This window comes from Mustela erminea, chromosome 10 (assembly GCF_009829155.1).
Source record: "Mustela erminea isolate mMusErm1 chromosome 10, mMusErm1.Pri, whole genome shotgun sequence".
Classification (NCBI taxonomy): domain Eukaryota; kingdom Metazoa; phylum Chordata; class Mammalia; order Carnivora; family Mustelidae; genus Mustela; species Mustela erminea.
In genome coordinates, this window is record NC_045623.1 from 12341300 (window position 1) to 12368780 (window position 27481).

The 27481-nt window shown below is 36.5% G+C and overlaps 2 protein-coding genes across 4 annotated transcripts in view; both read left to right on the forward strand.

Moving 5' to 3' along the window:
• The window catches only part of PTPN22 (protein tyrosine phosphatase non-receptor type 22), a 57575-nt gene extending 41213 nt beyond the window's left edge, over positions 1-16362 (forward strand). For all 3 annotated transcript variants that reach the window (XM_032360945.1, XM_032360946.1, XM_032360944.1), the window contains 6 exons: positions 1368-1395; positions 4703-4786; positions 5029-5144; positions 6323-6353; positions 11308-11385; positions 15255-16362. In XM_032360945.1, coding sequence (XP_032216836.1) covers positions 1368-1395; positions 4703-4786; positions 5029-5144; positions 6323-6353; positions 11308-11385; positions 15255-15319 — 402 coding nt within the window. In that variant the 3' untranslated portion in view covers positions 15320-16362. The remainder of the gene's footprint in view (positions 1-1367; positions 1396-4702; positions 4787-5028; positions 5145-6322; positions 6354-11307; positions 11386-15254) is intronic.
• A 104-nt stretch (positions 16363-16466) lies between these two features.
• The window catches only part of RSBN1 (round spermatid basic protein 1), a 50421-nt gene continuing 39406 nt past the window's right edge, over positions 16467-27481 (forward strand). Inside the window, exon 1 of the mRNA XM_032360947.1 lies at positions 16467-18022. Within this exon, the coding sequence (XP_032216838.1) occupies positions 17317-18022 (706 nt within the window). The 5' untranslated portion in view covers positions 16467-17316. The remainder of the gene's footprint in view (positions 18023-27481) is intronic.

The following is a 27481-nucleotide window of genomic DNA, read 5'->3' on the forward strand; positions in this document are numbered from 1 at the left end:
CAACAATTTTCCTCCAGTTAAATTTTCTGGGAAATGTTCTGTAGGAAGGAAATAAATTAAAAAAGGATCACTTTAGAACCAATTGCCATGACGTACAAAAATCACCATAAGGTTATGGCAGAGGATATTTGCAAATGATATATTTGATCAGGGGTTACTATCCAAAATATATAAAGAATTTATACAACTTATATAAAAAACTCCTACATAATCTGGTTTTAAAAATGGACAGAAGATATGAATAGACGTTTTTCCAAAGAAGAAATACAGATGACCAACAGACATGAAAAGATGCCCATCACTAATCATCAGGGAAATGCAAATCAAAATCACAATGAGATATCATCTCACACCAGTTACAATGGTTAAAAAAGAGAAAGAAACAAGTGTTGGTGAGAATGGGGGGAAAAAAGAACCCTCATGCACTGTTGGTAGGAATACAAACTGGTGCAGCCACTATGGAAGATAATATGAAAGTTCCTCAAAAAGTTAAAAATAGGATTGCCATATAATCTAGTAATTCCACTACTGGGTATTTACCCAAAGAAAACAAAAACACTAATTTGGAAAGATACATGCACCCTTATGTTTACAGTAACATTATTTATAACAGCTAAGATATGGAAGCAGCCCAAGTGCCCATCCATAGATAATAGATAAAGAAGATATGACATATATATGTATACACATATACACACATATATTACACACATACACATCATGGAATGTTACTCGGCCATAAAAATAATGAAATCTTGCCATTTGTGACAACATGGATGGACCTAGAGGGTATTCTGTTAAGTGAAATAAGTCAAATGGAGAAAGACAAACCATATGATTTCACTTATATGTTGAATTTAAGAAACAAAACAAAGGAGCTAAGAAAAAAGAAACAAACAAAACAGACTCATAATTATAGAGGACAAACTGATGGTTAGCAGAGGGAGATGGGTGGGACATGGGTCAAATAGGTGAAGGGGATTAAGAGCACACTTATTGTGAACAGCACGGATTAATGTATAGAATTGCTGAATCATTACATTTGACACCCAAAACTAATATAACACTGTATGTTAATTACATTTGAAGTTTAAAAAAATAATTAAAAATTTAAAAAATTCACAAACTTTCTTTATATAAAAGGGAAAAAAGAAATAAATTTAGAGAAAGAGAGCAAAACACTGTAGGAGTTCAGGATGCCTTTTCATAATTTAGTGTGCTTACAAATCAGGAAAAATAAGGTCAACATTTCATGACTGTCTCTATAAGAATATGAAATGCATTTTCAAAAATGCCTTATATCGCTTAGAGTTTCTAAATTTGTGTACCGATTCTTCTTTCACTTTTTTTTTATTTCTTTCTTTTAGAGTGTAAAACTCCGGAGTCCCAAATCAGGTAAAAAAACAAAACAAAACAACTCCCCCTGGTTTTAATGACATTTAGCTCTAAGAATTTATACTCTTAGAATGACTCATTAAGTTTAGAGTAATTCACCTCAGGAGATGGCATGGTTCCCATAATAGCTCCTCTATTTATTGTTTTTTTTCTTATTTTCCCAGGCTAAGAGTTTTGCCTTGTCAAGGGCAAGGAAAACACAGGATTTTAGAATTCTACTCCCTGACATATAATCCTTAAAAACAAAGACAAAGACAAAAACAATTTCAAGTAGAATTTTCTCAACATTTTGCAGCATTTCTATTTTATAGGTTTTACCATTGTTAGCAGTTTGATTCTTTAGATCTTTAATTTGCTGTTATTTTTCCAGTACTTTGTTGCTGTTTTTTTTTTTAAAGATTTTATTTATTTATTTGAGAGAGAATGGGTGAGAGAGATAGAGAGAGAGAAAGAGGAGCAGAGGGAGTAGCAAAGGGAGAGGGAGAAGCAGACTCCCCACTGAGCAGGGAGCCCAACATGGGGCTTGATTCCTGGGACTCCAGGATCATGACCTGAGCTGAAGGCAGACACTTAACTGACTGAGCCACTGAGGGGCCTTGTGTTTTGCTTGTTTTATATACCAAATAACGACATCTACAGCTAACATTTATTGGGCATATACAGGCCCTTTACATACATTGTAACAGGTGGTATTTGCCCTTAACATAGTTATTCATATGAACATATTATTCAAATTACATAGGTAATTTAACATAGTGGATAATGAGCATGGGCTTTGGAGTCAGATAGGCTTTAAATCAAATCTTTAGCCTACCAGGAGTTATCAAAATGCATAACCTTGGTTAAATTATATACTTTCTCTATTGATTTTCCTCACTTATATTATAAGGATAATAGAACTCGTTTCTTAGAGGGGTTTTGTAAGGGTTGAGTGAGACAATGCATATAAAGCTTTTAACACAGCGATTATCAAATAATAAGCTCTCAATAAAAGTTACATATTACCATCTTTATTAGATAATTATTAAATGAGCAATTCCTAAGCAAGTTCTATATGCTTTATACAGTGTTAGGATAGTCAGGATATATAAGAAAAGATACTTTTTAATGTTTATATTCAAATTGGGTAGGCAAAATTAATACTTACTTGGAACCATTAACTGATAATCTGTGTGGACTGATTCTAATCACCAGGATCCTGGAAAAAAAGGAAGTATCACTGGAGTGGTTAGGAAAGGCTTCAATGAGTAGAAGAAAGGAATTTAAGAACATGGGTAGACAGAGGGAAAAAAGAGGGAATTCCAGGAGCTGCTGGAATCAGGGTAGCATTGACTTAAAAGGTATAAATAAGCACGATGAGTATAGAGAAATGGTGAGTAGGTTAATTTAGTTGCAATAGAGAATCTATTCTGGGAACTATGGAAAATAAATTTGGATGAAATGTGGAAAGATTCTGAAGGATTTTAAAGTTAGGCAGATAAAATATCCAGGTCAAGGAAATCTATATATAGAGAAAGCAGATTCGTGGTTGCCAGTCTAATCTGGGGGGAATGGGAAATTACTGCTAAGTGGATATGGAGTTTCTTTTTAGGGTGATGAAAATGTTTTCAAAATAGTGGTGATGGTTGTACAGCACTGTAAATGTACTGTCATTAATAGCAAATTTTATTATGTGTATTCTATCTACATACATAGAGCTAGGTAGAAGAATTTAGATTTAATGCAATAATAAGCATTGTAGGTTCTTCATCACGGGGAAAATAAAGATGAAAGTGGTATTTTAGGGGGCACCTTGGTGGCTCAGTCGTTAAGCGTCTGCCTTTGGCTCAGTTCATGATCCCAGGGTCCTGGGATCGAGCCCAGAATCGAACCTGGAATCGGGCTCCCTGCTCAGCGAGAAGCCTGCTTCTCCCTCTCCCACTGCCCCTGCTTGTGTTCCCTCTCTTGCTATCTCTCTGTAAAATAAATAAAATCTTTTAAAAAAAGAAAAGAAAGTGGTATTTTAGGAAGATATTTGGCAGGATATCATTCACTGCAAGTTAGCTTTAGTTCTCAGTGTACTTTCTAACAGCAGATTGGAAGATGATAAGCAACTTCAGAGTAGTTATCAAATATTTATTAAGTGCCTACTATATATGCCAGTTATGATATTAGGTGCTAGAAATAAGGACTGTACTTTACTTTTGCATATCACCTGGTGTATAAGAAAGAAACAACAAGAGAACTTGCTTTAGAGACAAATCCTAAGGCCTAAAGAACCCAAGACCAAAGATAGGTGAAACTCGAGTTCTGAGCCACATTTTCAGTTTCAAAAGACATTAATATGGTATGTAATTATACTCAGCACCGTATAATGAGATTATCATACACTCTTTGTATCTTTAGGACTTATATTTTGGGAAAATAGCTCTATTATTTAAAATTCTTTATATCATGGAAAATTCCAAACACATTTTAAGCCTACCATAGCAGCATTATCACGCCAATGGAATTAACAATAATCCCTTAATATGATTTTATATAATTTTCTCAAATTGCCTCAAAAATGTCTTTTTACAGTTGGTTTATAGGCATCTGGGTTCAAAGTCTACACATTGCATTTGGTTTATATATTTGTTAAGTCTTTTAAAATTTGTAAGAGTTTTCCCTCCTTTTTATTCCCTCGTGCCATTATTTGTAGAAGAGCGTGGATCATTTTTCCTAAAGACTGTGAATATTCTGGATTTTTGTTGTTTATATTTTCATGGTTTTATTTATTAACGTGTTATGCTATCCCCAGGATTCTATGTAAAATGATGGTTAGATCTAGAAGCTTGATTTTCAAGTTCAATTTCTTTGGAAAACTACTTTTCTAAGGGAGTACAAGTTTTTTTTTTAACTTTTTTTTTTTTTTAAGATTTTATTTATTTGTCAGAGAGAGGGAGAGAGAGCGAGCACAGGCAGACAGAATGGCAGGCAGAGGCAGAGGGAGAAGCAGGCTCCCTGCCGAGCAAGGAGCCTGATGTGGGACTTGATCCCAAGACGCTGGGATCATGACCTGAGCCGAAGGCAGCTGCTTAACCAACTGAGCCACCCAGGCGTCCCGGGAGTACAAGTTTTTGATGCATCATAGGTTCATTGGCTAAAAAGCCAGAACAAAAAAATTCTTGTGGCTCCAGCTGTTGTTCAGATTATTTATGTGTTTGTCATAGGTTAATATTGAAAAGTTGGAAACATTATACAACACCAAAATGGAGTTTTGACTTCTAATATTTAATTGATGGATTTTTGTTTTGTTTTCTTTCGTTGTCTATTCTTCTTATCACAGATCTACATCAAGATCGTTCTTCTCCCTCCCCACCTCCACTCCCAGAAAGAACCCTGGAGTCCTTCATTCTTGCTGATGAAGAATGTAAGTGACTAGTATATTCCTCTCAAAAAAGCTATAAATATGAGACTGCTAAAAGATTAACAATGAAGTAGGACCAAAATGGTAAAGTATAAAGAATGATTAAACAAGATAAAAATAATACATTAAAAAAACCCATAATGTAAAAATAATGCATAAAAAAGCCAAGCTAAGAATTACTGAATATATACCTATATATATCCCAAAGGCTTAAAAAGCTATGCATCAAATCATTTTTTTTAAAGGTATGCAAGCTCAGCCTGTAAAGACTTATTCTACTAGCTGTCCTAATACCATGGAAAATTCAACATCTTCAAAACAGATATTGAAGACTCCGGGAAAAGGTTTCACAAGGACTAAGGTAAAAAAGATGGGAGTTTTAAGAAATATACCAGAGTCTTCATTTCTGAAGGTGTTCCCACCCTTCACCCCTTCACTGTTGCTAGAATCAAGATGGAAATTAGATTATTTATAAGAACAGCTGATTGGGAACAAGACTGTTAATCACTAGGTCAACTGATTAAATAAGTCATAAATCATAGTATATGCATATAGTGAAATACTATATAGTTTTAAAAGGAATAAGGATGCTCGCAGTGTACTTATTTATAATTTATTAACTTTTCCTTAAAGTTATATTTGTATTGTACATTATAAGGGACTCTGGAAGGATACATAAGAAATGAACAATAATGGTTATCTGTGGAGGAAGGGTCAGAAACTGGATAGATGGAGAACAAAGATGGGAGCATTTTGACTATAATATTTTGAATTATAAATTACTGATTTATTTTAAAAATTTTAAATAAAAAATTTCCCTCCAAAAAGAATTTATTAAATATCTATTATATAGAAAACTACACTTCTGTTAGGTGTTAGAAGATAGAAATGTCCTAAAGGATATCTATGTGTCCTTGAAAAGAGAACAGTTAATCCATTGGAATACAATGCCTATATGAGAAACAACATGAAGATATCAAAAAGAACAAAATACCGCAAAACAGATTATGCTGAGGTATGTGAAGAAGAGAAATATGGGTCAGTTCCTGGAAGAGATAAGTTAGGGACTTCACTGTAAAGGAGGCAGAGTGGTTTTGCTGAAAAGGAGAGGGAAGTAGCATGGTAACAGTATGGAGTGGACCTTAGTAAATTTAGTTCAGAGTATGATTTTTAGAAGTTCTTGGCTAGAATGGGAATGGCTGGGTATCATAGCTATCTTCAGAAGCCACTGTGGTTTCTAGAATGGTCCTAATAAAGAAGAAACGTAGGAACTCCTCTTTCTCTGATATTCTGATAGCACTCCTTCTAAATACATGGAGTGATTCTTATGTTGATGGGAAACAAATAGCAAGATAAAATCTAGTGGAGACTTTGCACTGAGTTAAAATGGCAAGATGGAAAAATAATTTTGTGCATTTGATGGCTATTTTTAGGGAAATTAATCCTTTCAACTGAAATCTGTATTTTTACTTGATGAAAGTATTTTGGATTTCATAGGAAAATAAGAAAAAACTAACATTTTACTTTTCATTTTTGTAGAGTTTGAAAATTTTGAGAAATGTGAAAAAGAGTAAGTTTCTTTTTACTTGTTTTTTTAGAATACATATACACTTCCACAATTATGTAATTTTTCCTTATATAACCACTCTGTGAAAACATTAACAATATTATTCCTCTACAGAGCCTTGCTAGGGCACTCTGTGTCAGAAGGCTCACTCCTGGGCCTTGTAGCATGTGAGGATCCACAGTGCTAATACTGGAAGCGAGTAAAGGGAAGGGGAGTTTGTGTTTAACAGACAGGAATAATATGATGTGTGCTACTTTCCACCCATCCTGAGATGCTGTCATACAAGTGTGTTATTTAAAATTCCTAGCAGTCTAACCTTGGATGTATTTTCTTTGAAAATAGTCACAGCAAAGCATATTGTGAAACAAATGTGTTGATTTAATGAAAGAAGCAAAGTATTGACACGTTTCCATTTTTGCCAAGTATTATTAGTAATAAAAGTCTGTTGCTTATTATTTTCACTATATTGTAATGAAAACAAAACCAAAAGACTCCTGAAACTGTGGGAAATTGATTATCTCAGAAATCCTTATTTATAACTACAAAGTATATAAAAAATAGTGATATACTTTTTATGAATTTGATCCACTTGGTTAATCACCAAGGACCAAACAGTGATTTGGCATTATACTGGTGTTATAGGGAGGGACAAAGAGCGCTGAGAAAACATAATTTATGGTATTGTCTATATAAGAAGGTTTATAGCTGAATCTTACCTGTTTCTGCTAAGTTTTCTCTTCACTATCCCATCAATAAACTTGTTCTAGCTTGCCTTCATTGACACTACACCTGATCTTAGAAGTGAATGGATTTCTTACCTATGATCATAAAGTATGATTGGAAAATATACTCTTTCCTCTAAAGTGAGTCAAAAGGTAATTTAAACATTTCAGAGAAAACTGTAGTATAAAACAGGGGAAATAAAACAGCCTGAAGCAAAGAAGTGACTGACTTAATAGCTAGCCAGCTTGAACAGCTTAGCTTATGAAACACCGTTTTCTTTCTCTTAAAAAAAGAGAAAAAGACTGGCTTTTTTTTTTTTTTTTTTTTAATATAGCCCCAACCCTATCTTGGGGATATCAAAGATACAGAAATTGCAGGTAAATTTAGGTTGGCATAGATTCAAGATGTGGGATGCTCAGAAATTCTGAGTCTTATTTCTAAATAAGACTTCCCAGATCATTCTCTAGATCTAAACTAATTTCAATTTATCAATTGCCTTCATCCTCTGGTCTTTGTCCTTAAGTGTAGAATAATACCTGGCCCTCAAAATATCCTGAAGCTAAAAAAAAAAAAAAAAAATCCTGAAGCTTTAGATTTATCTGCCTGTACTTGGGTATGTCTCTTCTTACCCTTCCAGATGGTTCGTGACTCCTGAAGTCCAGATGTTCTCCCTTTAGCCTGGATCTCTAACTTGTCTGTAGTTAAAGCTGGTCTTACTTTTAATAAAATGAGTGTTCTTGACCTGTGGTTTTAAGCTTGCATTTAAGCATAGTGTTAATCATTCATTGAATATTCATTGAGTGCCTACTGTGCATCCAGCATTTTGCAAGGCACTGGGTATATGATGGGAAACACAACAAGTATTGGACTATGCCTTTGTGGAACTTAAGTCTAGTGAGGGATTCAGATTTTAAACAATTCACAGATACGAACATACCAAAACATGGTGATAAATGCTGTGTAGGAAACCAAGAGGGTAACTATGAGAGAGAATAACAAAGGGATTTAAAAAACAAATTTATTTTTTTCAGCGTAACAGTATTCATTTTTTTTGCACCACACCCAGTGCTCCATGCAATCCGTGCCCTCTCTCATACCCACCACCCCCAACCTCCCACCCTCCACCCCTTCAAAACCTTCAGATTGTATTTCAGTCCATAGTCTCTCATGGTTCACCTCCCCTTCCAATTTCCCTCAACTCCCTTCTCCTCTCCATCTCCCCTTGTCCTCCATGCTATTTGTTATGCTACAAAGGGATTTATTTTATTTTATTTTTTCAATTTTTAAAAGATTTTATTTATTTATTTGCCAGAGAGAGAGAGAGCGAGCGTGCGCACAAGCAGGCAGAGTGGCAGGCAGAAGCAGAGAGAGAAACAGGGTCCACGCTGAGCAAGGAGCCCGATGAGGGACTCAATCCCAGACCCTAGTATCATGACCTGAGCCAAAGGCAGCAACCTAACCCACTGAGCCACCCAGGTATCCCCAAAGGGATTTATTTTAGAAAGAGTGGTCTAGGAGGCCCTTTCTAAGTGATCATTAAACCTGAGACCTGAAGGAATAGCCAGCCAGAAGAAAAGTGGAGAGGAGCCCTCCAGATAGAGGGAACAGCATATGCAAACCCTCTGAGGTAGGAGTTCGGTGTATTGTAGGAACAGAAAGGAAGCCATCATAGCTGCATGTTATCAAGAGGGCAGAGCAGTAAAGTGTGGCTGACAAGATGGTGGAAGTGGGGGAGAAGGTAGTTAAATCTTTACAGGTCATGCTAAGTAGTTTAGAATTTTTTCTAAGTGTAATGGGAAGTTACTGAAGAGCTTTAGGCAGAGATGTTACATGATCTGTTTTTAAAAAAGATCCTGCTATCTGCTGTGTGGAGAGTGAATTATAGGGTGACAAGAACTAAAGATATTGACCATGGTCTCTGATGCCTACTTTTGGTGGGAAACACTACTCAGGTATCCCTCAGTTGCAAGTGACAGAAAAACCAATGTAAGCTAGCTTAAGTGGAAAAGGGGGATTCATTGGCCTGTAACCAAGAGTTCAAATGATATAATCAGGACCTAATCTCATTCCGTATCTCCAGCTTTGTTTTATTCTGGTTTGCTCATTCATGAGGAGGCTTTTATCATGTGGTTTCAGGCTTGTGATGGAAAAAATTAGCTCTTTCCTGGTTGCTCAAGGAACAGTCTGATGACTAGGGCTGATTGGGCCTGATTGTCTTGGTTTGATTCATTTGCCCATCCTTGAACCAATTTATTGCCAGTATATTCTGATTAAGCAGAGCGGTGTCATACTGTCATACTGTTAACTATTATTAAAATATTTAACAATTGTTATATATCGACACTGACCAATAAGAAATGAGGCCAGACCTAAATACCTGGTATGATTATGGCAATGCACCAACTGAAAATGAGGTCTATAGGTCAGTTCCTTGATCTAAGAGTAGAATCAACTTCACCAGACATAAGGGAGCTGAAAATTGGGGAGGGGTGGTTTGCTAAAGGAAAACTCAAATTCTGTTATCAGAAGGAGGAGGAATTAATGCTGGGCAGGCTGCTTAAAAATATCTGTGACATAATACAGTTCTACTGGAGCTGCCACAGGAAAAAACCCAAGATATTTCATTAAGCGAGAAAAGCAAATTGTAAGATAATCAGTCTTATTTATATAATAACTTAACAAAACTAGGTACTTGCAAGTATATTAAGTTCAACCATATGGCACTGCCATTTTGAAGAAGAAACAAAAAAAGCAAACCAAACTGTGACAAGCCAATATGCAAAATAGCTGTTCCCTCTGATATATTTGCAAATTTTGTCCCCTGTGATAAAAGAACAACAAAAACAAAAAAAACCCACAACATGCCCTTTGGGCACAACTGTTTTCTTTCTGTCAGCTCACATGAAGTTTAGTGATGATTTTGATATGTCTTGAATTTTTCACCTTCACTTACTTCTTATTCATGTCTCTATCCTGAGTCCCTAGCCCAAGGCTTGGCACATAATAGGCATTCAATAAATATATATTTTAATTGAATCTGATTGAAATTCAGTATGTACTCTAGTGATTCATATTCAAGTACCTCCATGAAGAGGGTTTTTTTTTTCTTGAATCCTAGCATTAGGCATGTGTTTACAAACACAAATGCAGTCCCCATACTGCACACTTAAAATGCTGAAAGCCAAAAAAGGTGACTATTTAATAATTTCTCCCTAATCATATGTTCTTTTTACATAAAGTCTTATAGAAGGTTTATAAACCTGAAATCATCTTTTTTCACTGCTAAGTAGTGCATGCACAAAATATGGATGATGTTTTCACTGGACTGTTTTAAAAATTGGGCAGTAACTTTTACATGAATATCTTAAGATGCTGGGAAGAGAAACATTTTTAAACCAACCTGTAAGTAGCTAACATAGCAAAACAAAGCAATGTAACAATGCTTTTGGGAGATTCTGGGCCTAACTAGAATCATCTATAATGGGAAAAATATAGGCTGGAAAGTGAAGAAAGATATTTAGGAGTAATGGATACTGTGCCATGGATGAGCTAATGTGCAAAACAAATTATTTAAAACGTGTTAAGAGTGATCAGAGTGCAGTGGCTCCTGGGTGGCTCATTTGGTTAGGCATCTAACCATTTGCAAAACAAATTATTTAAAACGTGTTAAGAGTGATCAGAGTGCAGTGGCTCCTGGGTGGCTCATTTGGTTAGGCATCTTCTTGATTTTGACTCAGGTCATGGTCTTAGGACTGTGGGATCCATCCTAAAGCTTGCTTAGAATTTTTTTCTCTCTCTCTGCCCCTCCTCCCTCCACCACTCCCCTGCATGGGCTTGTTCTTTCTCTCCTCTCTCTCTCTCTCAAAAAAAAAAGTGATCAGAGTGCAAAGTAAAATGAAATAAAAAACCACAATGTGAATCCCCCAAGAAGTTGACTCAAAATGTAATGGATGTTATTTCTGAATACTCCGGTGATTTCTCTTTAGTGTTGGGCTTTACTAGACAATCTGTTTCCAAGGGGGAAAAAACCCTTAAAAAAATACCCACACCAAAATGAGATTATAGTGTTAACCCATTTGTAAGCATCTATATTTTGTTACATTATATAGTAATATGTTTATTTGGGAGTATTATTTTGGAGGAAAAGTTTAATTTCAAAATTATGTGGTCTGATAAACAGTAATTGGAGTCTGCCTTCATTTTTTTCCCTTACATTTTTTTCTTTTGATTCTAGGTATCTGTAATTCTTCCCCGCCAAACAAGTCTGCAGACTCTGTTCAGTCAAATTTCTCCAGCTCCTTTCTGAATTTTGGTATGTGTGTTATTTTCCAATAGAGTTAAAAAAAATGTTTATCTCATAGTGTGTTACAACTTTAAGTATGATTCAAGGTTGATATTTAAGTCCTTATATTTATATCCTTTCCATGCAATTTATCTTTTTCATTTTTGACCTTAGTTACCTCTTAATAACTTACCTAGGACTGAAATGCCTAGCATAGCAGAAAATGAAGCTAGGTAATGAAATAACTCTGCTGGCATGTAGTAAATAAATGTTACTAGCCAAAGCCAAATGAAATTCTGAGATGCTATGATACTCCAGTTCATATCTAATCAAAGTTAAAAAATACACAAGTATGATAATAACAGTTGCTCTCTCTTATATTGCTCATTCTACATAGGAGCTGAAGCATAATTCTGATAGTTTAAAGGAACTGCCCCTAATATTAACTTAAAATAATCTTGTATTATTTTAGTCATCCTATTATTCTATGTGACATAAATTCATGATACTCTTTAATAGTATCACATATACTACAAATTTTTATATGAAGTATAGTAATTAATGTAGGCTATTATTACTAAAAATTATTACTGAAAAAGCAGAACCCATGAAATGGTCTGGGAGCCCCCTAAGGTTCCCTAGGACAAGACCTTGAGGCCGGTTGCTCTGTGGTCTTGTCCTTGTTCCTATGGTTAGAGTTGGGTTACTGCCATATCCAGATTGCACGTGGCAAGAAGATGAGAGGAACATGTGTAAACGTGTAAAGGTGTGGCCTCCTCTTCTGGTCTTAAGGTACTGGAAGTGGCAATATCATGTCATCTCACATTCCCTTCAAGAGAATTTGAATATGTGCTACATCTAAATTGCAAGAGGGACTGTGAAATGTGATAATGCTAAGGAGGCAGTTGCTGAAATACAATTCTGTTCCTGAAGAACCAAGGAAAGATTTTGGTGGAAAGGAGGCAATCTGCCTCACCTGGATTATGGTCTCTATTCATTCACCTTGGCCAAATTATTTAACTAGAATCTCGGGATGTTTCTTGAGCTGTAAAATGTTATTTGGATTATGATTACATTAACTCTAAGGTTTAAAATGTTAGGGGAAAAAAGTTATGATTCTTATGAAATCATTTAGCTAAAAAATTCATAGATTTTCATATAACTTATGAAAAAAGCACCAAACTTTGCCAGGAACACAAATGTTCCCTTGCTTCTTTTCTCTTAATCCATGATACCGCTTGAGTAATTCATGACCCATCTAACTTCACAGCAGTCTGTAATCTAATATGAAGATAAAATATTAGAGAGCTTCCTCCATATTATTTCTTCTCAAATATACTTAGATTTGAATATTTACTTAATTAAAAGCACAACTCTTTCATTGGGTCTTTTTTAGAAAGGAAACAACAGAAATTGCAGTAATATATATATATATATATATATATATATACTCAAAAATGTATCTAATGTGAATTTTAAAATTTTGTGATTTATAAACATTTTTTATTTTTCCTGAATTGGCCTACATGAAAAACAGATAACTCACTATTGTTCTAATCTATTCAGAAATGATCAGTGAAAATGACTGAATGTGGATATCTCTTAAATTTCAGATACTTAGTATTTGTATATTATGTTCTTACTTCTATTCTCAGTCTACTTGGGTTATAGTCAAGCTATCTAGACTGAATAGATGAGTTTGTGACTATGTGTATGAAACTAACCTGAAATATTTTTCCTTCTGGTTTTTTTTTTTTTCTCACTCAAAGAAGTAAAATGTACATGAGCGTGGCTGTGTGCTTCTCCCCCCAATATTTTTCATCATCACTATTACTAATTTGTCTTCTTGGTATTTAAGTTTTTATTTAAATTTCAGTTAACATACAGTGTAATTTTAGTTTCACTCGGAGAATTCAGTGGTTCTATTATTAAATTTAATATTAGTAGGGTTCTTGTTTTTATATTCTTTTCTTCTCTTCCGTACTCTCCTTTTCTTCTAGTTTTGGCATAATATTTTTCTGGTTCTGATTGGAGCAATACTTAAGTAGTTACAATGAGCCAGACACTGTGCTGGATGCTTTAACAAATATCTCATCTGATCTTTTCCTCAGTTCTGTTCAAAGCTTTCATTGTTCAATTTGAGTGCCTAAAGTTGCTGTGTCAGAGTACCTTGAAAATATACCATCATCAAAGAAAAGTCCTATGTTGAAGGGTAAAGAGATAATGTTATCAACCTGCAAATCTTTTTGAAATGACCCAGAAATAGTTTTCATTTGTTGTGCAAAGTTTCCTTGTTTTCCTCCTTTTTTGGGGGGGGGGGGCAGAAGTAATTAGTTAGTTTTTCAGGACAATACTTAAAAAAACAAACAATTCAGTTAAAAAAATGGGCAAAGGACTTGAATAGACATTTTTCTGAAAAGGACACATGCATGGCCAACAGGTAAGTGAAAAGATGCTTGATATCACTAATCATCAGGGAAATGCAAATCAAAACCACACCTGTCAGAATGGCCATTATCAAAAAGACAACAGACAAGTATTAGCTAGGCTGTGGAGAAGGAGAACTGTAAAACGCTGTTGTGAATGTAAATTGGTATAGCCATTATGGAAAACAGAAGTTCCTGAAAACACGAAAAATAGAACTATCATATGATCCAGCAATCCTACTTCTGGGTATATATCTAAAGGAAATGAAATCATTACCTCAGAAGAGATATCTGCACCCCATGTTCATTGCACTGTTACTTAAAATAGACAAGACATGGAAACAACTAAGTCTCCACCTGACAGCTGAATGAAGAAAATATGTATATATACATTATGTGTGTGTGTGTTTGTGTGTGAATATTATTCATCTTAAAAAAGAAGGAAATCCTGTTGTTTGAGACAACATGGATGAATTTTGTGGGCATTACACCGAGATAAGTCAGCTAGAGAAACACAAATACTGTATGTTTTCAGTTATATGTAGAATCTAACAAAGCCAAACTCACAGAAATATAGAGTAGAATGGTGGCTGCCAGTGGCTATGGAGGGATGTTAGTCAAAGAGTGCAAACTTCCAGCTGTAAGATGAGTAAGTTCTGGGGGTCTAATGTACAGCATGATAATTATAACAGTACTGTATTATATACTTGAAAGTTTAGAGTAAATCCTAAATGTCATCACCACAGAAGAATGGTAATCTTATGAGGGGATGGAGGTGTTACTTAGTCTTAATGTGATAATCATTTCATAATATATATGTGTGTCAAATCATCATGTTGTATACCTTAAGCTTACATATTTTATAGATCAATAATATGTCAGTAAAACTGGGAAAAAAAGGATATTACAGTTGACCCTTGAACAATGTGGAGGACAGGGATGCCCCCCTGCCCCCATGTAGTTGACAATCCGCAAAAACTTAGAATCTCCCAGAACTTAACTCCTAATAGTAAGCTGTTGATCAGAAGTCTTATGCACAACATAAACAGCTGATTAACACATATTTTGTTTGCTATATATATATATGTGTGTGTGTGTGTGTGTTCTATATATGCTAAAGAAATATATATATGCTAAGTAGATGCTAAAGAAAGAAAATGCTAAAGAAAATGCTGTTCAAGGGTCAACTGTATCTGCTGAATTACCAAAGGTTGTTATAACCAGGGTTCTTCACCTAATTATTACCATTATAAAATTTGTAAGTGTTCTACAAAATTAAAATGTTATTAATATTCTGTTACCATTTAAGCATTAACTTAAGTACTATGCCTTTACAATCTATTATTAAAATAATCAAAGGTGTTGCCTAACTTTTTGAAAAAAAGTCCATGTACTTGCATATGTTATAATACACTCTAAAATCTAAGTATTTATTTCTATACAAAAAATTTTTAATTTTATTTCTGTTCTCAGGTTTTGCAAATCGTTTTTCAAAACCCAAAGGACCAAGAAAACCACCACCAACTTGGAATATTTAACACAACTTTGGAATATAGGCTGCAAGTGCATCTGCAAATAAGAGTACTAAAATACTATTAGCTAAAATAAGGTTTCCATATTCATTTCAACAATGAAGATAATATAATGTGTTAATAGCAATATTAGAAAAGAATATTCAAATAAGTGCCAGAAACTTTACATTTTCATCTCATATTGGGCTGGAAACTGGAAATAAATTTGTCACTTGAGCTTATGTAGAGAACACTGTATCACTGTATGAGACACAGTTTTTGAATGGACTTATTTTTCATTTTGGAAGTTATTTTTATTCTACTTTTCTACACAGATATAAGCCTCAAAGTATTTTTTTATAAACTTCAAAATGTTTTTAAGAATTGGATGTCAACTAAATGTTTACATTGCCAAAATTACTACAGAAAGTGTTTCACAAAATCTGACCTGTGCTTGTGGCAATGACTCTTCCCTAGGAATTATTTTTGCCTAAGTGGAGTACATGTTGCACATCTTCCCAAAGGTGGAAAACTAGAGAACTAGAATAATAAGAAGTTATGCTTAAGAGAATAAAATATGTAAATAAAATCATTTCTATATTTGGATATATCTACTAACAAGATGTTCAACTACATTTCTTGTAAGTTTTAACCAGTTATTCAGTTACCAAGTCTAGAATAATCAGCGAAATAGCTATCTTTCGGTAGCATTTTTCATTTCGAAGGACCTGCATAAATACATGCGACTTATATCCAACCAATCAGAGGTTTAAGAAATTTTCCCTATGAATGTGGGTCTGCCTTAGTTTTAGAAAATCTGAGTTTTCAAATCTGATTTTATGTAACAAATAAGTCAATGGGTAATTAATGTTACAGAGGATTCCCGAGTTCTCCTAATGACTTTAACTTAGAAGTTTCTTTTAGAAACATGAAATACTTAAAACAGCATTTGTTCTTCAATACCTTTCGTTAGGAAGCCTCATGATAGGGCTAATTGGATGATATGTTAACCTATTTATTATAGCACAAAGTACACAATAGGTGCTGAATAAACTTTGTTTTAAAAACCAGCTTTAGTGTTTATTTAGCTGAATACTTCTCCAGGCACTAGTGGTGTTCCTGAGTACTTCATTGTAATCAGTTACTCCCAAAGATCCTCATCAAGGACCAAATACGCGAACAGAATCTTAGGTAAAATCTAAAATCTTGACGATGGAATTGTGAATGAATTTCCGGGCAGCAACCTTGGTGAACAGTGACGATTTTTGGAATGTTCTGTGGTAGACGCACTTCTCAAATTCATGCAACCCTATACTTGCGACTTGGGGGCGGGGAGAAACTTGTTTAAAAAAGCTTAAAAACAAGGTTTTCCTTCTAGAATTTTTTTCGTCACCGTGGGGATGGATTCGACATAAATGATGGCCGCTCCCTCTCCAGGCTCGAAGGTGAGGTGCGGCGGCGCTCACCAGGCGTCCGGGCTGTTCTTGCACCTGCCTTGCCAGCCTGGAGCTGTGCCCACGAAGAGGTTAAAACATGTCTTCACTGCGGCCCCATCCGATTCTAAACCCAAATCTCCTCATTTTACGTATGATCAAGTTCCCCTTTCCTCTTCGGTACATCGCATGTCCAAAGATAAAAGGCCGCAGATTCTTCTACCTCACAAAGGTTATGAGAGGACTACGAAATATAAAAGTACCTATGGAGACCGCCGACTCTGTATGAAATGACGAAGCTGCACACGGACACGATAATGGGAACGCGCCGGCCGACTCTGAAAACCACTAACATTGTTTCGGCCGTTAAGGCGGTTGGCGGCAATTCTCCGCCCAGCAGCGGTTGCGTCGCCGCCCGAAGCGTGACTCGGCTCACGCTCTCTTTCCGCTCCTCCACTCCCAGAGTTAGGGACGCGGCGGGGGCCCAAGGGAACTACCGCTCCCATGAGGCTCTGCGCCGTCCAGGGTGTTTTACAATAGAGCTTGCTCGGAGAGGCCTGCGGAGAAGCGCAGGGAACGGCCGCTTCCGGCATGTTCAGCTCCGGAGGAAGAACCGCCGAGAAGTGGAGGGCGGGGGAGAGACTCCAATGCCCAGCGGGCCGTGCGCGGGCGGCGCTTGCGCGAAACGCGGACGGGGGGGCGGTCGGGCCATTTAAATGTGTGTTTGTGGGTGAAATGGCTGCGCAGGTCGGAGCAGTGCGCGTAGTACGGGCGGTGGCGGCGCAGGAGGAGCCGGACAAAGAAGGGAAGGAGAAACCTCATGTTGGGGTCTCGCCGCGAGGAGTGAAGCGGCAGCGCCGAGCGAGCAGTGGGGGGTCTCAGGAGAAGCGGGGGCGGCCGAGCCAGGACCCCCCTCTCGCTCCCCCTCACCGGCGGCGTCGCAGCCGCCAACATCCCGGGCCGCTGCCGCCAACGAATGCAGCCCCAACCGTCCCAGGCCCTGTTGAGCCTCTGCTCCTGCCGCCTCCGCCGCCACCTTCGCTGGCACCCGCCGGGCCCGCTGTCGCTGCCCCGCTCCCGGCCCCAGGCACCTCGGCCCTCTTCACCTTCTCTCCCTTGACGGTGAGCGCGGCCGGGCCCAAGCATAAGGGCCACAAGGAGCGGCACAAGCACCATCACCACCGCGGCTCCGATGGTGACCCCAGCTCCTGCGTTCCTGGCGATCTCAAGCACAAGGACAAGCAGGAAAACGGCGAGAGGACTGGAGGGGTGCCTCTGACCAAGGCCCCCAAGAGAGGTGAGAGCGGGCGAACTGCCCCGAGCTTGGGCTTTAGGTCTCTCTCAGTTCTGATATCCCGCCCCTTTAGCACTGAAAGACGCCAAACCCCTACTTACCTCCTGCTGCTCTACTCCCTTAAGCCCACTGGGGTGGACTCTGGATTTCAAACCGTTGACACAGCCTGACCTACTTGAGGCTTCTCATTTCGAGGCCGAGCTGTCAGTTGCTAACCCCCTTACCAGGCTACCCCTCCCCGCCCCCGCCCTTCACCCCGAGCCTCTACCAACGTTTGTTTTCAAATTCGCCAGGGTTTCCGCGCCGCGCGGTCCTTGGCGTGGGATTAGTGGCTGGGGTATTAAAAAACTGTTTTTCTAAAGTAAAGACCTGTCGCTAAGATCCTTTCTTCTTGTTATCTTTGGTGGAAATCTTAACTGTTCACTCTCCCAGGCTCCAAAATATTCACGGGTATGCTGTGGGGCTTTAATGAGTTTGAATTCTTACAGAGGTTACTCGACTCACAGGTTGTTTTAGCTTCTGCAAGGTAAAAATATCAAACGTAGTTCGTAGTGTTTTTTTTTTTTTTTTTAAATCTGGAGGTGAAATAGTTTTTAATTTTTATGTTAAATCTTAATTCTGGGAAGACGATTGGGGAAGGTTTTCTCTCCCTTTTGATCCTAGGAAATAGGACTAACTGTGACTGTGATGAGTGGGAAATGTGCAGTAAGTGAATAGTTAGAAGCAAGAATTCCAGTTGCAATTTATTCTTTCTGGTGCACACACACACACACACACACACACACAAAAGGAATTTATTTGATTCCAGTAACCCTCACTAGAGTCAAAAATATTGAACTCAGAAAATACAGGTCTACCCAATTAAATGTGGGATCTAGAGAAATTAGATTTACCAAAATTGGTGTCTTCCTGTTCACAAGTACACGTAGCATTTATTTGTATTTTCTGTGGGGTGAGGGTAGGAATTTTGATCATATCGTGGAATTTTATATGATTTTACATAATTTTTAGTTCTGTTTCCTCAGGAAGATTTTAAGATATAAATATCTTAGTATTTCTTAGTATTGGGCCAGCTGAGTTATTACATGTTAATGAACAAAGCCTTTCAATCTAAAGTTTTGTGAGTCTTGGATTCCTTCCATATACTTGGTCTTGACTTAATCAGTTTTTTTGTGGTGCCACTTCCAAATAGTGCAGTTTGTTGCAAATAATTGCTCAATAAATACTTATTGAATTGAATGAAATCTTTCTTCCTTTGGTGGTATCCAGATGTTATTTTCAGGAATAAAACTTGTGCCAATCTGATAGGACTGCCAGTTTCCACCACTAGTATGCAGTGATCTTGCTGTCTTCTATTTCCCGTCTTTTCATTCTTCTGTGTGTGTGTGTGTGTGTGTGTGTTTTAACCATATAGAGGTAGAGGGAGTCTTAGAGATCAACTAATTCAGATTTATATTGTGGAAGAGGAAACCCAGGCCCAAAGTAGTGAAGAGACTTGTCTAATTAAGCCACAATTAGTACCAAGTACAAACTTCAAATGAATAATTGGTATAATAAGGAGTAGAACCCAGATCCTTGAATCCCAGTTCAAGCATTGTCCCCCAGTGGCTTGTAGTTCCTTTCTTTTTTTCATAGTTTTTTTTTTTTCATGGTATTCAGTTACCTTTTCCCCTTCTTTGCTTACCCCTTTCCCATGCCTTGGGATCAGAATGGCAGTAGCCAGCTCCATCAAAAACTTCTGACCTTGCCCCTTTTTATGATGGGATAGGGGCAGTTAAACGTATAATAAACAACAGTGTGCTTCTTCTCTGAGGATTGCACAGGCCCCATGTTCTTTAAAAAGCAAACAAACACAAATCTTTAACTCAGTGCTGTCTGACAGAACTTTCTCCAGTGATGGAAATGTTCTATATCTGTGCTGTCCAATATGGTAGCATCAGTCATATGTGGCCCTTGAAATAAGTCTTGAAGACTTAAATGGGGCCGGTGTAGCTGAGGAACTGAATTTTTAATTTTATTTAATTCTAGTTTCTTTTGGCTAGTAGCTACCATATACGACAACACAGCTTGAAGCATTTGTAGTGTGCCAATACTTGAAGAAGTAGGTTAAGATCTGGTAATTTCAACATCTTACCTTTTTTCCTGTTAATTGAAATACAGTAACATAAAATGTTATATTAGTTTCAGGTATACAGCATAACAATTTGATATTTATATGTATTGTAGAAGGATTACAAGTCTAGTTTTAAACATTTTAAGTTTTGAGTGAGGGTCTGTTGCATTATGTATTCTGTAGGAAAAGGGCTCCCTGGCCTTATACATGGGGGAGAAACTGTATATATAGCCTTCTAAGTACATGACATAGACTGGTATTTTAAAACTTCTGAGAACCCTGTAGAAAACAAACTGGCTTAACCTTGTTTAATCCAGGCTTTTGCACTCACTTTGATGGCTATCTTTACTTTTTTCGCTGAACATCTTTATACTTGTTACAGTGGTGTGCAGGAGGTATACCTCTGGAGTCAATTTAAGTTGAACTTATGGCTCTACTGCTTACTGTTTGATCATGGGCAAACTACTTTAACCACTTTCTGCTTCAGTTTTCCTGTCTGTATAATGGGATTGGAGTATTTGTTTTACAAGTTTATTATGTGGATTAAATGGGGCAGTATGTGGAAAGTACTTAAAACAGTGGCTGATATGAGGCACTTTCAGAACTGCCTTTTGTTATTTTATCAAGCTTTGCCCTTGAAACAGCTCTAACATTAATAAGGAGAATGGCTAGATCCTTGTTATTTAGAGTTATGTCTTCCCTCCCTTATCCTAAGATTTTCAGAAGGTATTTTAACTTTTTATTTAGAGGTAATTATGTACTCACAGGAAATTGCAAGAACAGTCCAGAGAAGTTTTTACCCTTCATTTGTTTTTCCCAGTGGATACTTCTTACATAACTATTGTATAATACCAACACCAGGAAATTGACATTGGTACAATGGTGTGTATTTAATTCTGTGCCATTTTATCACCTGTAGATTAATTTAACCACCACTGCAATCAAGGTCCACAACTGTTCATCACCACAAAGATGCCCTTGTGCTAATCCCTTGAAAGTCTTAGGTACCAACTATATCTCCCCACCTTCCTTAACCTCTAGCAACCACCAATCTGTTCTACAACTGTATATCATTTTGAGAATGTTATAGATGGAATAATATAGTATGTGATCTTTTGAGGCTTTTTTTTCACTCAGCATGATACCCTTGAGATCCGTTCAAGTTGTATGTATCGATAGCTCACTCCTTTTTTATTGCTGAGTAGTATTCTGTGGTAGAGATGTACCACAGTTTAACCATTCACCTACTGAATGATGTTTTGGTTCTTCCCAGTTTGGTTGTTCTCTGAACGTTCATGTTCAGGTCTTTGTGTGGATGTAAATTTTCCTTTATTTCTCTGGGAATGCAATTGCTGGGTCATAGAAATGTATGTTTAGGTGTTGTTATTTTTTTTTTTTAAGTTATTACCAAACTATTTTCTAAAATGTCTGCACAATTTTATATTCCCACCAGCAATGTATAAGATTTTCACTTTCTCCACATCCTTGCCAATATCTGGTATTGTTAACTCTTTTTTTATTTTATGTGTTCTGATGTGTAGTAAGTATTACCACTCATGGACTTAAGTTGCATTTCCCTAGTGGCTAGTGAAATTTAACATCTTTATTTTGACCATCATTTGCTGGATGTATCAATAAACTGTCTCTTTTTTATGTCTTATGCCCATTTTCTAATTGAATTGTTTGCCTTTTTTTTTTTTACTGTTGAGTTTTGAGAATTCTTTGCATATTACATATATGGGTCCTTTGTCAGATATATTGCTTGCAAATATTTCCTCCCACTTTTGTTGCTTGTCTTTCTCTCCTCTAATGTGCTCTTTCACAGAGCAAAAGTTGTAAATTTTGTTGAGGTCTAATTTCTTCTTTCTTTTTTCTTTTATGGATCATGCTTTTGGTGTCAAATCTAAGGTCTTAAGGCTTGGATCCCAAAGATTTTCATGTATTTTTTTCCTTAAAGTATTATAATGGTAACTTTTACATTCGAATCTCTGATTCGTTTGAGTTCTTTGTGTAAGGTGTGAGGTGTTCGGGTTGAGGTTCATGTTTCCAGTTTTTCCAGTGCCTTTGTTGAAAGACACTTCTTCCTCCATTGGATTACTTCTATATATTTGTAAAAAAATCAGTTCCACTGCCTGTTTTTGTATGATGTGTCAGATAAGGATCTTTACATTTTAAATGGTTGAAGAAAACCTCATGACATATGAATATCATAAGAAATTTAAATTTGGTGACCAGAAATAAATTGGAACACCACTCCACTCATTCAAATGTATTATCTGTTAGTTTTCACACTAGAACAATAGAGTAGATGAGATAGACCATGTGGGCTGCTAAGCTTACTACTATCTGGCTCTTTATAGAAAAAGTTTGCCAATCTCTGAGATCATTCTGCTGAAAGATATGTTCCTTCCCACCAGCCCAACTGTACTCAGTCCAATTTCATGTATTAGTTAATCATAGATTTCAGATTCCAGGTGTTTGGAGTTGCTCAAAAATAGTTTAAACAATGATTTCTCATCTCTAAAATGGGAACTAAAGTGAGTTTTGAAGAGGTGAAGTGACATGCTTAAGATTTTCTAGTTAGTGGGCGCCTGGGTGGCTCAGTGGGTTAAGCCGCTGCCTTCGGCTCAGGTCATGATCTCAGGGTCCTGGGATCAGGTCCCACATCGGGCTCTCTGCTCAGCAGGGAGCCTGCTTCCCTCTCTCTCTCTCTGCCTGCCTCTCCATCTACTTGTGATTTCTCTCTGTCAAATAAATAAATAAAATCTTAAAAAAAAAAAAAAGATTTTCTAGTTAGTAAGTGATAGAACTGAATTTAGGACCCAATTTTTTTGACTTGTCTATTTTGCTCTTCATTTTTCACTTAAGCATACTTGGATTTTTAACTAAATAAAGAGATACTAAAATATTTTTTATTTCTTGTAAGTAACGGGCTTGAGTCTTAAACCTATAGTTAGCTGTGTATTTTGAAATCTTAATTTTTTTCTCTCCCATTTTTGCTCATAAGAAGCATAGAACATATTTTGCTCAAAAATTACTTTTAATTCTTGTTAAGTAAATTTTAGTAATATTTTAAGATTTTGTAGAAAAAAGGAAAGGGAGGGTATCCAATCCCCCTAGCTCTTTTCTCTAGTGTCATTAAGTAACAGTATATACTCTTTTGTATTCACTTGTGAATCAGTCTTCCTTTCTCACATTTTTTCATCTTTGACCAACTGTCTACTTTCTGTCACAGGTAGTATCCCCAAATAAGACAACTAACTGTAATTTTCTGTGATGTCAGAAAGCTATTGGCAGGAATTTAAAATCCAAATCCTATTTGGTGGTAGGAGTGAGGAATTATTTGGGATTATACAGAGAACTCAAATAAACAAATCCTCTCATTTATCAGAACCGCAACTTTAGGGACTGATACTTTCATTAACTATGGGTGGAAGACTTTAGGGTATGAAATTTTTGCATAACATAAATACCATCTTTGTGATCATGCAGAGTTACCATGTAATGGGCATTCAGTAAAATATTTGTTGAATGAAGTAATGCTCCTTTTATTGGAGATGGGTCCTCCTCCTGCTTCTCAAGTCCATTAATTGTAATAGTTGATTATTTCACAGGGGTGTTGCAGAGAGTTGATAGAGAAGGGCAAAATGGAAGAGTGTAGTATAATAGTATATGTGAAGAGTTTGAGTTTTGGAATCTGACAAGGTGAACGTTTGAAAATTGGTTCTCACATACTAGTTTTGTGGCCTACGATAAGTAACCTATCTTACTGCAAGCTGTTTTCTTCTCTGTAAAATGGACTTACGTATCTTCTTCACCGGTTTGTTTGAGGATTAAAATGAGATAGCATATATGATACCTAGTAGACCTTTCTTGAGTAATGATTTTCTTCCCTCTTTCAGAGATTTTTTTTCCTTTTTGTGGGATTCTCTTGTAGTATACTACATTGTATTCTAGGTCCAGTAATTTCTATCTCTAGTTTTGATATCTCAGAGTTATTGCCAGTATTTCAAGGAATGCATTAAATATTATTGTGAAAATGATAATGAGGATGGGGAGCACTTATTTTGGGGAGCACTTATTTTGTGTTCAGTACTGTGATGAGGCCCTTATATTTATTGTATTATTATTTTTTAAATATTTTTTTAAGGATTTATTTATTTATTTATTTGACACAGAGAGAGAGAGAGAGAGAGAGAGAGATATCACAAGTAGGCAGAGAGGCAGGCAGAGAGAGAGAGAGAGGAGGAAGCAGGCTCCCTGCTGAGCAGAGAGCCCGATGCTGGACTCGATCCCAGGACCCTGAGATCATGACCCAAGCCGAAGGCAGCGGCTTAACCCACTGAGCCACCCAGGGGCCCTATTTATTGTATTATTTAATCCTTACAAGAGCTCTGTGAGGTAGATACTAGAATTAACATCTTAAGATAAGAAAATGGAAGTTTAAAGAGATTAATGAGTGTTCCGGGAGACCTTAAGCAGTACGTTCTAGGGCTGGGACGTTAAGCTAGGTCTCTCTAACTGTGAAGCACCTGGTGGTGTAGCACTCTCTACTGCCTCTACAATCCATCTATTTTGGAGTAATAGTAGTTAACATATATTGAGTATTTGTTATATTCTAGGAGTATTTTAAGTGCTTTATGTGCTTTGTTTACTCTGCTCACTGATTTTATGAGGTACTGTTAATTCCCCCGTTTTACCAATGAGGAACAAGGTACAAAGAAATAAAGTTGCAAAAGGTAATCTTAGGGGAGGAAGTTCTAGGACAGGGATTCAAATTCAGCCAGCCATGCTTAAACATGTTATGGAGGGTTGGGAGAGTAAAGTAAGGCAGTGTTATCAACATACAGTGAGCTTTTTAGTCAGATTTTTATATGGAATGGGAAAGATGCCCAGTAAGACTAAAAAATTTATTTTCAGAAAACAACTTTAGCCCTTTTCTTTAATATGATTACAAAAATATAAAACATTGTACTTGCTTTGATATGTATCCACCATGCTTTTTAAGAATTGAGGATATTACATTTCTTTCAGTTCTAAGTTACAATTCAACTGTGAGAATGATGGTAAGAATTTAAGTTTTGTGATAGAAGCAGCTAATTTTTTTGCATTAATGAGAACTTTCAGTAGTGATATAAATAAATGATGCTATTTGATAGTTGATTATATTCACACATGTGAGGATTTTATTTTTATTTTGGTTTCAGGTGTAGAATTTATCTTTTTTTTTTTTAAGATTTTATTTATTTATTTGAAAGAGAGAGATCACAAGTAGGCAGAGAGGCAGGCAGAGAGAGAGGAAGGGAAGCAGGCCCCCTGCCGAGCATAGAGCCCGATGTGGGACTCGATCCCAGGACCCTGAGATCATGACCCGAGCCGAAGGCAGCGGCTCAACCCACTGAGCCACCCAGGCGCCCTCAGGTGTAGAATTTAGTGATTCCTCACTACCATAGGACATCCAGGGCTCATCATAACAAGTGCCCTCCTTAATACCCATCACCCATTTAGCCCAACCCTCAGCCCTCAGTTTGTTCTCTATCATTAAGTCTCATGGTTTGCTTCCCTCTTTTTTTTTTTTTTTTTTTTTTTTTACTTTCCCGTGTGTTCATCTGTTTTCTTTCCTAAATTCCACATGAGTGAAATCATATGGTATGTCTTTCCCTGATTGATTTACTTTACTTAGCATGGTAGACTCTAGCTGCATCCACATCACTGCAAATGGCAAGATTTCATTCTTTTTGATGGCTGAGTAATAATATTCCATTGTGTGTGTGTGTGTGTTTGTGTGTCTACACACCACATTTTCTTTATCCATTCATGACTCAATCAGTGGACACTTGGGCTCTGAGGAGGATTTAATTGATAGTGTCATGCATTAATTTAGATACAGTTAGAATGACTTTTTTTTTTTTTTTTTTAAGACAGCAATTTGTCTCTCAGTTAAATATATCTTCCTCTGTAGACTTACATACTTCTCTTTATGCTTGCTCTCACAGTTTGGTATGTGAGAGCTTTCCTTAATAACAGATGTGGTTTGGCTTTTTTTCTGTAAAAGAACTCATGTCAATAAAATTTAGCTTTTGCACTGTAGGGAAATACTCAAAATGTTACTTCCTGATTATGTTCTCTGTGGGAAAGCTAAAACAGCCAATCAGGAATGGAAAGATTGTGAAAACTTTAGACACTTTTTTTTTTGAGATATAATTGAAATATAACATTGTGTAAGGTATACAATGGACTGATTTGATACATTTATATTGCAAAGACATTGACTTTTAATTAATGTTTTTATTTTTATTTTTTTAAGATTTTATTTATTTGAGAGAGAGTAAATGGTGGGGGGTAGAGGGAGAAACAGACTCCCTTCTGACCAGGGAGCCCAACATGGACCCCATCCCAGGACCCTGAGATAAAACCTGAGCCGAAGGCAGATGCTAATGACTGAGTCACCCAGGCACCCTGATTAATGTTTTTAATTCAAGGCAAGGCAACGTTGATATTCTCATAGTGCAAGAAGGGCTAACATACTGTAATGACCTGTAACAACTTTGAATATGTATGCCACTTTAAATTAGTTGTCACCATAATAACTCAAAGGTAAATTTTGTTTATTCATTGAAATTCGTAAGCTGGTATGACACAAAGTACTCTAAAATTTCTCTGTAAACAAAGGTGAGCTCTCTATATCAGCCTTAGATAAGAATCAAAATTAGAAAAATTTTGATAGATTGATAGATAGATTGACATTTATTTCATATTTTAAATTTCTATTATGTTGAAATATGAGATTACAATCAATTTAAGTCCTTTTCATTTCCTTGTACCGTGGTTTTTCTGATGGGCCTGTGTTGGATTATTTGATTGGATGATTCTCATATAAATGAGTGTGGAATAAAACCCACAGAGACTTGGCCATGTTAGAAATACCATTGGTAAGCTGATAGTAATATATAAAATGTGTTACAATCAAGGCAGCTCCTTCTTGGTGTTAATTTCAGTGGCAGATCTAGGTCACAATTCATCTTCTGCATACCAAATACCTCCTCTGAAGCTTAAAATAACAGATCTATTCAGAGATAGTTTCTTTTTTTTTTCCTGTGAAAATGCTAAAACATTTAGCAGAGGGTAATTAGATGACTTTTAAAATTGGTCTAACCTTTGTTATTTAATAGCATTAACATTTAGTTGCTTGGGAGAATTGCCTAAATTACCAATTTTTAACATGGGAAATGCATTTAATTTTATTTGGTAAGAAATAAATGACTGTTATAAGTGTTTTAACAAAATCTCAATGATTTAGTTGTATATAGAATAAAAGATGGACTGCTTTTTTCTCTTTCCAGTTTAAG